This window comes from Oncorhynchus nerka, linkage group LG24 (assembly GCF_034236695.1).
Source record: "Oncorhynchus nerka isolate Pitt River linkage group LG24, Oner_Uvic_2.0, whole genome shotgun sequence".
NCBI lineage: Eukaryota > Metazoa > Chordata > Actinopteri > Salmoniformes > Salmonidae > Oncorhynchus > Oncorhynchus nerka.
The window spans coordinates 84,098,886-84,113,320 of record NC_088419.1 but is presented as its reverse complement, the minus strand read 5'-3'; the positions used below and the strand labels follow the sequence as shown (position 1 = coordinate 84,113,320).

The 14,435-nt window shown below is 45.5% G+C and overlaps 1 protein-coding gene across 1 annotated transcript in view; it reads right to left on the bottom strand.

Annotated features, from left to right (window-relative positions):
* Positions 1–1,365: 1,365 nt before the first annotated feature.
* The window catches only part of kank4 (KN motif and ankyrin repeat domains 4), a 273,369-nt gene continuing 260,299 nt past the window's right edge, over positions 1,366–14,435 (bottom strand). The window contains exons 11-12 of the mRNA XM_065009219.1: positions 10,750–10,950; positions 1,366–3,865 (exon numbers count right to left, since the gene is read on the bottom strand). Of these exons, the coding sequence (XP_064865291.1) occupies positions 3,707–3,865; positions 10,750–10,950 (360 nt within the window). The 3' untranslated portion in view covers positions 1,366–3,706. The remainder of the gene's footprint in view (positions 3,866–10,749; positions 10,951–14,435) is intronic.

The following is a 14,435-nucleotide window of genomic DNA, read 5'->3' as shown; positions in this document are numbered from 1 at the left end:
ATATTCCAACACAATCATTGGACTATTGGCCCATGCATATACTGTATATTGTAAAAATATAGCATTTTTAATAAATACTAAATATATTTAAGAGCAAATGTCAGACCATACCAGATATATTTTCCACAATACTGTATATGTATGTACAGTTAGGTTTCCATATAGACCTTTAACCAGTTGAGGTCAGTCTTCAGCTCCTAGGCCTGCCTTGTGATAAACAGGTGAGAAAGAGAGACAGCACCACTCCACCTGGTGAGTACAGCACCTCTCCTTTGGGACCTCTTCATTTTCTGATAGGATAGATAGTATATTCTCATGTCATTTCTCTGCAACAGTGCCCTATTGTTCAATATAGAGAGAAAATTGGGGTGGAAGAGAGAGGCACAATCCCCCTAAGAACAACATTTCTACATTTCTAGCAGTGAAACCTGCATTTGTGTCCACATGGGAGAAGGAGCTGTGTAACATCGCTGACTGCAGAGGACAGTAGAGAACATGTTACTAGTCTGGCCAGTAATGGAGAGATCTCTACTGTGTTGCTTCCTGTGTCCACATGGGAGAAGGAGCTGTGTAACATCACTGACTGCAGAGGACAGTAGAGAACATGTTAGTAGTCTGGCCAGTAATGGAGAGATCTCTACTGTGTTGCTTCCTGTGTCCACATGGGAGAAGGAGCTGTGTAACATCGCTGACTGCAGAGGACAGTAGAGAACATGTTAGTAGTCTGGCCAGTAATGGAGAGATCTCTACTGTGTTGCTTCCTGTGTCCACATGGGAGAAGGAGCTGTGTAACATCGCTGACTGCAGAGGACAGTAGAGAACATGTTACTAGTCTGGCCAGTAATGGAGAGATCTCTACTGTGTTGCTTCCTGTGTCCACATGGGAGAAGGAGCTGTGTAACATCGCTGACTGCAGAGGACAGTAGAGAACATGTTACTAGTCTGGCCAGTAATGGAGAGATACTCTAGAGATACTCTCTACTGTGTTGCTTCCTGTGCTAAGATGTTGTTCCTTAGGAGGCCTGCTGAATGCTATCTGGATTCTGGAATGTAAAACTGACATTCTTTGTGCATTTTGTAGCGATTTTGGTTGCATACATTATTTGATTTGTAATCTATAAAGCAGACAAAGGGAATGATACATTACAGTGGAAGAGAGTGTGTGTGTGTGTGTGTGTGTGTGTGTGTGTGTGTGTCACCTGGTCTCATGTAAATCCAAGATACCCAATTTAGTATGATTACGTAAGACAGATGGTTACTTAAGGCAAATAAGGAACGGGGTGGATGGGTGGATGGCAAACATCTTAGATGGGTGGATTAATAAAACATCAAATAGAACGCAAACATCTAGGGGTAGAGGTGGATTGCAAACATCTAGGGGTAGATGGGTGGATGTAGAACGCAAACATTTAGGGGTAGATGGGTGGATGTAGAACGCAAACATCTAGGGGTAGATGGGTGGATGTAGAACGCAAACATCTAGGGGTAGATGGGTGGATGTAGAACGCAAACATCTAGGGGTGGATGTAGAACGCAAACATCTAGGGGTGGATGGGTGGATGTAGAACGCAAACATCTAGGGGTGGATGTAGAACGCAAACATCTAGGGGTGGATGGGTGGATGTAGAACGCAAACATCTAGGGGTGGATGGGTGGATGTAGAACGCAAACATCTAGGGGTGGATGGGTGGATGTAGAACGCAAACATCTAGGGGTGGATGGGTGGATGTAGAACGCAAACATCTAGGGGTGGATGGGTGAGTGTATAACACAAACGTCTGGCAATCCAAAGGTTGCGAGTTCGAATTTCATTGCTGAAAACTTTTAACTAATTAGCAACTTTTCAACTACTTACAAATATTTTGCAACTATTTAGCATGTTATCTAACCCTTGCCCTAACCCTAACCTTAACCCTTTTAACTAACCCTTTACCTAACCTTAACCCTTTTAGCTCACCCTTCCTCTAACCCTAACCTTAACCCTTTAAACGTAACCCTAACCCTGGCCTTCCGAGTGGCGCAGCGGCCTAAGGCATCACGACAGCCCCAGGTAGTGTGTCACAGCCGGCCGTGACTGGGAGACCCATGAGGCGGCGCACAATTGCCCCAGTGTCGTCCGGGTTAAGGGAAGGTGGCGGACTGGGAGCCTGCAGGTTGACTTCGGTCGTCAGTTGGACGGTGTTTCCTCTGACACACATTGGTGTGGCTGTCTTCCGGGTAAAGCAAGCAATGTGTCAAGAAGCAGTGCGGCTTAGCAGGGTCGTGTTTTGGAGGACGCATGGCTCTCGACCTACGCCTCTCCCGAGTCCGTATGGGAGTTTCAGAGATGAGACAAGACTGTAACCACCAATTGGGGAGAAAAAGAGGTAAAAGTACAAAATAAAATAATAATAATTACCCTAACCACTAGCCAAGCTAACTTTAGCGCGCTAGCTAACTATAGCCACCAGCTAGAATTCGTTACATATCATACGTTTAGCAAATTCATTAAATATTGTTTGTTGTGAAAATTCGTAACATATAATATGAATTGTAATCCGTAATATATCATACGAAATGGGTGATGGATAACCACATTTGAATACATACCATACAAAACGTAACATATTATACTAAATGGAATGTCTAGGATTTACTGTACGTACAGAAACATATGAAATGCTCTGAGACCAGGCTGGTGCATGAGAGCGAGAAAGAGAAAAAGAGTTGTAGATAGTTAAGAAGAGTAGTAAGTGGAGAGTTACTACATCATACTGCAGTTTAGTATCTTCGGAAGATTCTGCCTTTTGTTATTATATTGCTGCATGCTGCATCCTACTATACACCCTTCATATTGGAAGACCTCCCACTGAGTCATAGTGATGAAAACAAACCAAGCATGGATATGATATGTACAGTATGAATATCAATCAAACAGAGTGAAACAAAGTGCAACGCAAAATAAATATACTTTGTGTGTCTGATAAAACACTATTATAACATTGACTTTATGGTTTAATAAATGGCTTATGTCCAAATATAAAATAATAGTAATGTCATCATTGGAATAAAAAGGAAGAAAAACCATATTATTGATAATAATATGACAGATTTTGAAGGTAGATCATGTGCTTAAGAAGATTTTTGCCTGAAGAGCATTTTTTTTTTGGAAAGCATCAATCCATCATCCTTCTGTTGTCCTTTCTGCACTCTTCATGGATCACCTGTCAATCCCCACTGTCGCCACGGCTACAGGTTCTTTGATTGACACACACAGGTCCCTCTCCGATTGGCTGGCTGCCAAACGGTTGATACATAACTCCAGAGTCCCGCCCACGGAATATTGGCAGAAATGTGAATAATGTGTGTTATTCTGGTTCCTTGCAGCACAGGTCCAGTAGGCCTGTGAGCTGAGTGGTGCCAGCCTTTGTCTGTCCTCCACGGGGGTCTAGGGTAGGGTTGGGCCTGGCGAATGGGATCCGGGCTATGGTGGGTCTAGGGTAGGGTTGGGTCTGGCGAATGGGGTCCGGGCTACGGTGGGTCTAGGGTAGGGTTGGGTCTGGGCTACGGTGGGTCTAGGGTAGGGTTGGGTCTGGCGAATGGGGTCCAGGCTACGGTGGGTCGAGGGTAGGGTTGGGTCTGGCGAATGGGGTCTGGGCTATGGTGGGTCTAGGGTGGGAGAGTTCTGTGTTGGGGTGGGGGTTAGAGAGGGGCTTCTGGAGAGGACTCAGAGGAGAGAGGCGGTGGTGGTGGTGATAATGGTGGCTGAAGTGGTGGTGGAGGAGAGGTTAGAGGCCTGGGTGGTGGAGTCAGAATGGGTCTTCAGAAGGTCAACTAGCTCACTGTGGGAGGCCGCTACCGCAACCGAAAGAGCACTCTGACCATCCTAAAGACAATGAGAGAGAGAGAGAGAGAGAGGTGGGTGAGAGGGGTAGAGAGAATGTTTCTTCACTCATGGAGTAAATAAAAACGTTGTGGGTTCAATCATGTTTGAAGAGTGAATAGTGCCCTCGCCACAAGCCAGAGGACGTGGCGTGTACTTTAGACCCCTTCCCCTCAGAAACATGAGACCTGGGTAATGAGCCTCATAGCTCAAATCTACACCACACAAAGGCCATTGCCACAGAGGGCCAGCGCCCTGACAAGGATGAGTCAGGAAATTTCTGGTTGCGACAACCAATCATATCGCTGTCTGCAACCAAGAAGTAACCAATAATTGCACTCACCAACCAATCTGAGTTGCCTGTGCAACCAACAAGTAGCCAATAATTGACCAATGTGGATAGGGCTATGGCGGGACCTTCAAACTCTAGTCAAGAGGACCACGTAAAAATATACACTGCTCAAAAAAATAAACGGAACTCTAAAATAACACATCCTAAATCTGAATGAATGAAATATTCTTATTAAATACTTTTTTCTTTACATAGTTGAATGTGCTGACAACAAAATCACACAAAAATGATCAATGGAAATCAAATTTATCAACCCATGGAGGTCTGGATTTGGAGTCACACTCAAAATTAAAGTGGAAAACCACACTACAGGCTGATCCAACTTTGATGTAATGTCCTTAAAACAAGTCTAAATGAGGCTCAGTAGTGTGTGTGGCCTCCACGTGCCTGTATGACCTCCCTACAACGCCTGGGCATGCTCCTAATGAGGTGGCGGATGGTCTCCTGAGGGATCTCCTCCCAGACCTGGACTAAAGCATCCGAGACATGAGCGAGACATGATGTCACAGATGTGCTCAATTGGATTCAGGTCTGGGGAACTGGCGGGTCAGTCCATAGCATCAATGCCTTCCTCTTGCAGGAACTGCTGACACACTCCAGCCACATGAGGTCTAGCATTGTCTTGCATTAGGAGGAACCCAGGGCCAACGGCACCAGCATATGGTCTCACAAGGCGTCTGAGGATCTCATCTCGGTACCTAATGGCAGTCAGGCTACCTCTGGAGAGCACATGGAGGGCTGTGCGGCCCCCCAAAGAAATGCCACCCCACACCATGACTGACCCACCGCCAAACCGGTCATGCTGGAGGATGATGCAAGCAGCAGAACGTTCTCCACGGCGTCTCCAGACTCTGTCACATGTGCTCAGAGTGAACCTGCTTTCATCTGTGAAGAGCACAGGGCACCAGTGGCGAATTTGCCAATCTTGGTGTTCTCTGGCAAATGACAAACGTCCTGCACGGTGTTGGGCTGTAAGCACAACCCCCACCAGTGGACGTCGGGCCCTCATACCACCCTCATGGAGTCTGTTTCTGACCGTTTGAGCAGACACATGTACATTTGTGGCCTGCTGGAGGTCATTTTGCTCTGGCAGTGCTCCTCCAAGCACAAAGGCGGAGGTAGCGGTCCTGCAGCGGTCCTGCTGCTGGGTTGTTGCCCTCCTACGGCCTCCTCCACGTCTCCTGATTACATTTACATTTAAGTCATTTAGCAGACGCTCTTATCCAGAGCGACTTACAAATTGGTGAATTCACCTTATGACATCCCCTGATGTACTGGCCTGTCTCCTAGTAGCGCCTCCATGCTCTGGACACTACGCTGGACACTACGCTGACAGACACAGCAAACCTTCTTGCCTCGCATTGATGTGCCATCCTGGATGAGCTGCACTACCTGAGCCACTTGTGTGGGTTGTAGACTCCGTCTCATGCTACCACTAGAGGGAAAGCACCGCCAGCATTCAAAAGTGACCAAACCATCACCCAGGAAGCATAGGAACTGAGAAGTGGTCTGTGGTCACCACCTGCAGAACCACTCCTTTATTTAGTGTGTCTTGCTAATTGCCTATAATTTCCACCTGTTGTCTATTCCATTTGCACAACAGCATGTGAAATTTATTGTCAATCAGTGTTGCTTCCTAAGTGGACAGTTTGATTTCACAGAAGTGTGATTGACTTATTTTTTGAGCAGTGTATTTCCTCTTAGGTCATTTTGTTCGCCAGTTATCTTTATTTTCTGAAGTAACGTTAGCTACAATGTTTTGCTTCTGCTATTTTCATTGATCATCGATCGGAATATCTAGCAGGTAATATCAGTGTTTTAGGCTTCAGTAATATGTTAGCTCGGTTAACAAGATTTACAGTGCTACTGTAACGTTAACGCTATCTAACGCGTTAGTCAACGGGTGTTTTGACACTGACACAGGTGATCGAAGTAACGTAACGTTAGCTAGTTTAACGTCCATGACTATCAAAATAGTCTGTTAACCCCACTTACCATACTAAACTTATTTTCTTACTGCCGGAGCTAGCTATCTAAACAAAGTGTATTTTTTATAGCTTGTAGTTGTGCTTTGTCACTCAGCGTCAGCAAATCTCTCCTTTTCTCTTTCTATGATTTGAGTTAATTGGACTAGACATAGCTATAGGGCAAACACTGTCTTGATATCAAATAGGCTCGGGACGGGTCATCATGTTAATTATGAATTAAAAAGGCACGGACGATATCCTATTCTCTTGCTTATGCTGGTGTGTCTGTGGTTAGAAATGTCCTTTAGCATGTAGCTAGAGATAACAACATAGGTAGCTAGAGTTTAAACACTTCATTTTATTGTTCCATCCATTAATCCAATCTGCTCACTGTCATTAAAATGTATATCATTTATGCTTATTAAGCACAAACTTTCCCTCTTATTTTCACAGCAGACATGGGAGCCAGCTTCAGCCAACTGCCAAATGGAAGCCTCGTCTTAATAGACAGTAAGGGTTCCAGGATTTATTGGACAAAAACTACTAAAAGAGTGTGGAGCAGGTGAAGCTCTATTGCCCACATTCTGACTGTGAGAGGGGAGAGTTGACCTCATCTGGACTCCACCAGAAGATCCGGCAGGTTGTGGATGTGGACGGATCCTACTATGTGGCAGCAGGATACCTTTATTGTCCCAAGTGCAGTAGGAAGGTCATCAGTTGGAACATATGGTTCCTTACACTGTTCTACGCAAATACACTGGTAATGGCAATATCATTTAATTAATCATCTAATGCAGCTTTTATATTTAATACAAACAGCAACGCATTTCTCTTTGTGAAATGTTATTATAGAATTATTCCATACTCAGTCTGGTGTATTCTCATATTGTTTTGTATTTTTTTTCTTAAGAGGAACTGATCGGTTTGGAGTACCTCTTCGTTCAGACTGGTTTGGTGCTGCAGGATTATAAAGGCTGCCATTGAGGAACTGGAGACGGGTGTTCCTGATATCCAAGGGGAGGATGATGAGGGCTTTGTGGAGCTCGTAGAAGTTCCGGACCTGACAGTTCCAGTGCTGGAGACAGCCCTGCCTCTTGTTGGCACCTGTCGTCCTACTCCCACCCCTCTACCAGCATCCGGTCCACAGCTGCATCAGTCAGTCCTCTGTCCTCCACACCTGAGCTCGCCAGTCCATCAGTCAGTCCCCTGTCCTACATTCCTGTACGGGCTACTCCACCACCTGGGCCTCTGTCCTCCACACCTGAGCTCGCCAGTCCATCAGTCAGTCCCCTGTCCTACATTCCTGTACGGGCTACTCCACCACCTGGGCCTCTGTCCTCCACACCTGAGCTCGCCAGTCCATCAGTCAGTCCCCTGTCCTACATTCCTGTACGGGCTACTCCACCACCTGGGCCTCTGTCCTCCACACCTGAGCTCGTTAGTCCATCAGTCAGTCCCCTGTCTAACGTTAGTCCATCAGTCAGTCCCCTGTCTAACGTTAGTCCATCAGTCAGTCCCCTGTCTAACGTTAGTCCATCAGTCAGTCCCCTGGCTAACGTTAGTCCATCAGTCAGTCCCCTGGCTAACGTTAGTCCATCAGTCAGTCCCCTGGCTAACGTTAGTCCATCAGTCAGTCCCTGGCTGCGTTAGTCCATCAGTCAGTCCCCTGGCTAACGTTAGTCCATCAGTCAGTCCCCTGGCTAACGTTAGTCCATCAGTCAGTCCCCTGTCTAACGTTAGTCCATCAGTCAGTCCCCTGGCTAACGTTAGTCCATCAGTCAGTCCCCTGGCTAACGTTAGTCCATCAGTCAGTCCCCTGGCTAACGTTAGTCCATCAGTCAGTCCCCTGGCTAACGTTAGTCCATCAGTCAGTCCCCTGTCTCTAACGTTAGTCCATCAGTCAGTCCCCTGGCTAACGTTAGTCCATCAGTCAGTCCCCTGGCTAACGTTAGTCCATCAGTCAGTCCCCTGGCTAACGTTAGTCCATCAGTCAGTCCCCTGGCTAACGTTAGTCCATCAGTCAGTCCCCTGGCTAACGTTAGTCCATCAGTCAGTCCCCTGGCTAACGTTAGTCCATCAGTCAGTCCCCTGGCTAACGTTAGTCCATCAGTCAGTCCCCTGGCTAACGTTAGTCCATCAGTCAGTCCCCTGGCTAACGTTAGTCCATCAGTCAGTCCCCTGTCTAACGTTAGTCCATCAGTCAGTCCCCTGGCTAACGTTAGTCCATCAGTCAGTCCCCTGGCTAACGTTAGTCCATCAGTCAGTCCCTGTCTAACGTTAGTCCATCAGTCAGTCCCCTGGCTAACGTTAGTCCATCAGTCAGTCCCCTGGCTAACGTTAGTCCATCAGTCAGTCCCCTGGCTAACGTTAGTCCATCAGTCAGTCCCCTGGCTAACGTTAGTCCATCAGTCAGTCCCCTGGCTAACGTTAGTCCATCAGTCAGTCCCCTGGCTAACGTTAGTCCATCAGTCAGTCCCCTGGCTAACGTTAGTCCATCAGTCAGTCCCCTGGCTAACGTTAGTCCATCAGTCAGTCCCTGGCTAACGTTAGTCCATCAGTCAGTCCCTGGCTAACGTTAGTCCATCAGTCAGTCCCCTGGCTAACGTTAGTCCATCAGTCAGTCCCCTGGCTAACGTTAGTCCATCAGTCAGTCCCCTGTCTAACGTTAGTCCATCAGTCAGTCCCCTGTCTAACGTTAGTCCATCAGTCAGTCCCCTGGCTAACGTTAGTCCATCAGTCAGTCCCCTGGCTAACGTTAGTCCATCAGTCAGTCCCTGGCTAACGTTAGTCCATCAGTCAGTCCCTGGCTAACGTTAGTCCATCAGTCAGTCCCCTGTCTAACGTTAGTCCATCAGTCAGTCCCCTGGCTAACGTTAGTCCATCAGTCAGTCCCCTGGCTAACGTTAGTCCATCAGTCAGTCCCCTGGCTAACGTTAGTCCATCAGTCAGTCCCCTGGCTAACGTTAGTCCATCAGTCAGTCCCCTGGCTAACGTTAGTCCATGGACCATATATGTTCTTTTTAAAGTCTGATTTGGCTCCGGCAGTCAAAACAGCCAAATACTCCATCTAAAGTATTGGGATAGTGAAATGTTTTGGCTGTACTCCAGCACTTTGGATTTGAAATTATACAAAGTGCAGACTGTCAGCTTTAATTTGAGAGTATTTTCATCCATGTTACACCACTTTTTATTACAGCACTTTTTGTACATAGTCCCCCAATTTAAGAGGAAACAAAAGTATTGGGATAAATTCACTTATGTGTATTAAATTAGTATTTGGTCCCATATTCCTAGAACACAATGATTACATCACGCTTGTGACTTTTCCTCTTTGTTTTGGTTGTGTTTATAGATTATTTTGTGCCCAATAGAAATTACTGATAAATAATGTATTGTGTCATTTTGGAGTCACTTATTGTAAATGAGAATAAAATATGTTTCTAAACACTTCTACATTAATGTGGATGCTTCCAGGATTATGGATAGTCCTGATCAATTGTAAATAATGATGAGTGAGAAAGTTAGATGCACAAATATCATACCCCAAAGACATGCTGTATGACACAAGGGCTATGTTGAGAGGTAGCTTGCAAGTAAGCATACCATAGCACTGTTTACACCCCCCTGTATTCTGTATATATGATGAATAAAATTGGATTTGATTTAATTTGACTCGAATTTTTAACAGTAAGGATGTTTGCCATTTCAGGAGACATGTTCATTCTTGGTAGAAAATGCAGAATTCTCTACACTTGTTAATTCCTGGTGTTGCAACCTCGACTGATGAGCTATATCCTGCCAGCGCCCTGACAACGGTGAGTCAAGGAAATTTCTGGTTGCGACAACCAATCATATCATGAAGAAAATAACCCATAGTGAGATAATGTGGGACCAATGGGTGAGAGCAGAATAATACCATCTCTGGCCATGAGAGAGGATCGTAGAAAGAGGTATCCTCAGATTGGAAGTGAATTATTTAACCTGTCTGTCTCAACCACAGCCCACACAGCTCTGTCTGGGTTTCCAGGGTCTACTTTAGCCCCCTGTCTGACTGCCCTGGAGGCCTTAAAGAAGGTCTGATTCTAGCCATAGCTCCACTTCGAGCCATTCACACACAGACACCTCTACACATCCAGTACAGTATAATACCTTCTAAGAGGGATTCATTGCTGTGTCAAACCCAGACAGACAGCTCCACAAAACAGTTATTAACCTAGCAGCTAATTCCTGCCTTATCTGTCTGCCATTCTGCTATCACTCTGTGGAGGAAAGATAGGACAGTGTGTTTCTGGTCAACTCCCGGCCGCTGTGCGGCTAGGGGATGTGACATCATCTGAGAGCCTGTGTGCTCATTCATCATGTCAATGAACATGAGGAAATTATGCACTTCACTGTTTAGCCAGATAGTGGCACTGTTGGGTTGTTTTGACATTCAATGTTTTGGGAAGTTCAAAGTGTATGTCTGTGCATGTGTGTGTGAGCGTCCAAGTGTGTGTGTGTGCATGCTTGTGTGTGTTCACATTAGTGTGTGTTATGCGTGTGTGTGATATGCATGTGTGTGTACCTACCTTGTCTGTGAGGCTGGTGTCACAGTGGTCAGACTCGAGTAGTATCCGAGCGATCTCCACGTGACTGTGCTCACACGCACATATGAGTGCAGTCGAACCGTCTTTGTCCTGAATGTTGAGGTCAGCCTGGCAGCTCAGCAGCAACCGCACCATGGCTGTGCGACCATGGCTGACGGCCAGCATGAGGGCCGTCTGCCCTGCCTAGAAAACAGGAGAGAAAGAGAGAGGAAGAGAAAAGAGGAGAGGAATGAAATGTGAGAGGGAGAAACTACAGGATACAGTGCCTTCGGAAGTATTCACAGAGAAGGGCCTTGGTCAGGGAGGTGACCAATAACCCGATATCACTCTGACAGAGTTCCAGAGTTCCTCTGTGGAGATGAGAGAACCTTCCAGAAGGACAACCATCTCTGCAGCACTCCACCAATCAATTTTGGTAGAATGGCCAGATGGAAGCCACTCCTCAGTAAAAGGCACATGACAGCCCGTTTGAAGTTTGCCAAAAGGCATCTAAAGGACCATGAGAAACAAGGCACCAACCCTACAGTGAAACATGGTGGTGGCAGAATCATGCTGTGGGGATGTTTTTCAGCAACAGGGACTGGGAGACTAGTCAGGATTGATGGAAAGATGAACGGAGCAAAGTACAGAGACATCCTTGATGAAAACCTGCTCCACAGCACTCAGGACCTCAGACTGGGGTGAAGGTTCACCTTCCAACAGGACAACGACCCGAAGCACACAGCCAAGGCAACACAGGAGTGGCTTCAGAACAAGTCTCTGAATGTCCTTGAGTGGCCCAGCCAGAGCCCGGGCTTGAAACCGATCAAACATCTCTGGAGAGACCTGAAAATAGCTGTGTTGAGACACTCCATCTCCAACCTGACAGAGCTTGAAAGGAAGAAGGGTAGAAACTCCCCAAATACAGGTGTGCCAAGCTTGTAGTGTCATACCCAAGAAGACTCGAGGCTGTAATCGCTGCCAAAGGTGCTTCAACAAAGTACTGAGTAAAGGGTCTGAATACTTATGTAAATGTGATATTTCTGTTTATTTTTTATTTTTTTTATTTTTTTGCTTTGTCATTATTTGGTATTGTGTGTAGATTGATGATGAAAAAAACAACAATTTAATCCATTGTAGAATAAGGCTGTAATGTAACAAAATGTGGAAAAAGTCAAGGGGTCTGAATACTTTCCCGAATGCACTGTATATTTGTAGTGGGTCAAGTACAGGCAAGTACAGTGGTCCTGAGTGACAAACTGAGTCAGTGAGTATTGCCTATAGGTCACTGTGTGTACAGGTGTGTGATTGTCTGAAAATGACTGAGTGTATGTCTATGCATTGGGTGTGTGTACAGTAGGGTTTAATGCTGGTGACCGTTATCCCGGGACTTCCTGACCAAGCTCCTTCCCGTTTTCCGTAGACCAATAAAATATAAAAAATGTATGCAGCACTAATACAAAAACACAAAATATGGAAGTGCTAACAGTTGCATACATGAACCGGACACATCAACTCACTTAATTCATAGTCTACATTAAACTAGTATTCACAATGCTAGCAGCCTACCATATTTAGCCTACTCAATGTAAAGTCAACCAATAGAAAACATCACTTACTTGCATGACTTCTATAAATTGTATTGCTGACTATCATGTGTAGGCTAGTTACTGAAGGCAATCTCCATCTCACATTCACAAATCTCCAAACTATCTTTGTAGCACTGTCAGAAACTCAAAATATAAACTGCAGCTACTCAATTTGAACTAAATGACTGGTAGGCTACTACAATGTGTCCACAAGCGCACCCGAGGAAATAGACATTTGTAACATTGTTCCATGATGGTACAGTAACAAAAGCTAATGCAGATGCCTGACATACAGTGCCTTGCGAAAGTATTCGGCCCCCTTGAACTTTGCGACCTTTTGCCACATTTCAGGCTTCAAACATAAAGATATAAAACTGTATTTTTTTGTGAAGAATCAACAACAAGTGGGACACAATCATGAAGTGGAACGACATTTATTGGATATTTCAAACTTTTTTAACAAATCAAAAACTGAAAAATTGGGCGTGCAAAATTATCCAGGGTGCTGAAGCTATCCATGGCGCTGAAGCTATCCATGGTGCTGAAGCTAATCATGGCGCTGAAGCTATCCATGGTGCTGAAGCTATCCATGGTGCTGAAGTTATCCATGGTGCAGAAGCTATCCATGGCGGTGAAGCTATCCAGGGTGCTGAAGCTAATCATGGCGCTGAAACTAATCATGGTGCTGAAGCTAATCATGGTGCTGAAGCTATCCATGGCGCTGAAGCTATCCATGATGCTGAAGCTAATCATGGCGCTGAAGCTATCCATGGTGCTGAAGCTATCCATGGCGCTGAAGCTATCCATGGTGCTGAAGCTAATCATGGTGCTGAAGCTAATCATGGCGCTGAAGCTATCCATGGCGCTGATGCTACCCATGGTGCTGAAGCTAACCATGGCGCTGAAGCTATCCATGGAGCTGAAGCTAATCATGGCGCTGAAGCTATCCATGGCGCTGATGCTACCCATGGTGCTGAAGCTAATCATGGTGCTGAAGCTAATCATGGCGCTGAAGCTATCCATGGCGCTGATGCTACCCATGGTGCTGAAGCTAATCATGGTGCTGAAGCTAATCATGGCGCTGAAGCTATCCATGGTGCTGAAGTTATCCATGGTGCTGAAGCTATCCATGGCGCTGAAGCTATCCAGGGTGCTGAAGCTAATCATGGCGCTGAAACTAATCATGGTGCTGAAGCTAATCATGGTGCTGAAGCTATCCATGGCGCTGAAGCTATCCATGATGCTGAAGCTAATCATGGCGCTGAAGCTATCCATGGTGCTGAAGCTATCCATGGCACTGAAGCTATCCATGGTGCTGAAGCTAATCATGGTGCTGAAGCTAATCATGGCGCTGAAGCTATCCATGGCGCTGATGCTACCCATGGTGCTGAAGCTAACCATGGCGCTGAAGCTCCAATACTAGGCTTATTTGCTTGTTTGTTTAGAGGAGAATCGGATTTGTTCCCTGTGACGAAGTCATCACAATAATCATGTTATCATAAAGTAAAAACAGTCACAACCTTCCAAAATCCCCCTAAAAGCCAAGTGCAAGGGGAGAGAAACGGACAAACAAGCAGGCTGACATCTTTGAATTAAAGGTAAGCTAAAACAAATGTAATTTTCACTAGGTTGTAGGCTAATAACCTCATCATGTTTTTGACCTACATTTGAACTAGGCTACATAACCAAATTGTGTGGTGACATTGACAGAACGTTGAGTTGATTAAATTGTGACCAATACTATAACAATCCATTATATTCCTGTCCATATTTCTCCATTTACAGTGGTAGAATCAGGTCAGATTTATTTCGCTAGCATTATATGCTTTTAAATAGCATTTCCAGCTTGAATGGGAATACTGGGATATTACCGGGATGGTTCCAATTTTCTCAGGAAAGCCCTAGTGATATATGGTGGATATACGATCTGTGACTGCATGCTAGAGTGAATATACAGTCTGTGACTGACTACATGCTAGAGTGAATATACAGTCTGTGACTACATGCTAGAGTGAATATACAGTCTGTGACTGACTACATGCTAGAGTGAATATACAGTCTGTGACTGACTACATGCTAGAGTGAATATACAGTCTGTGA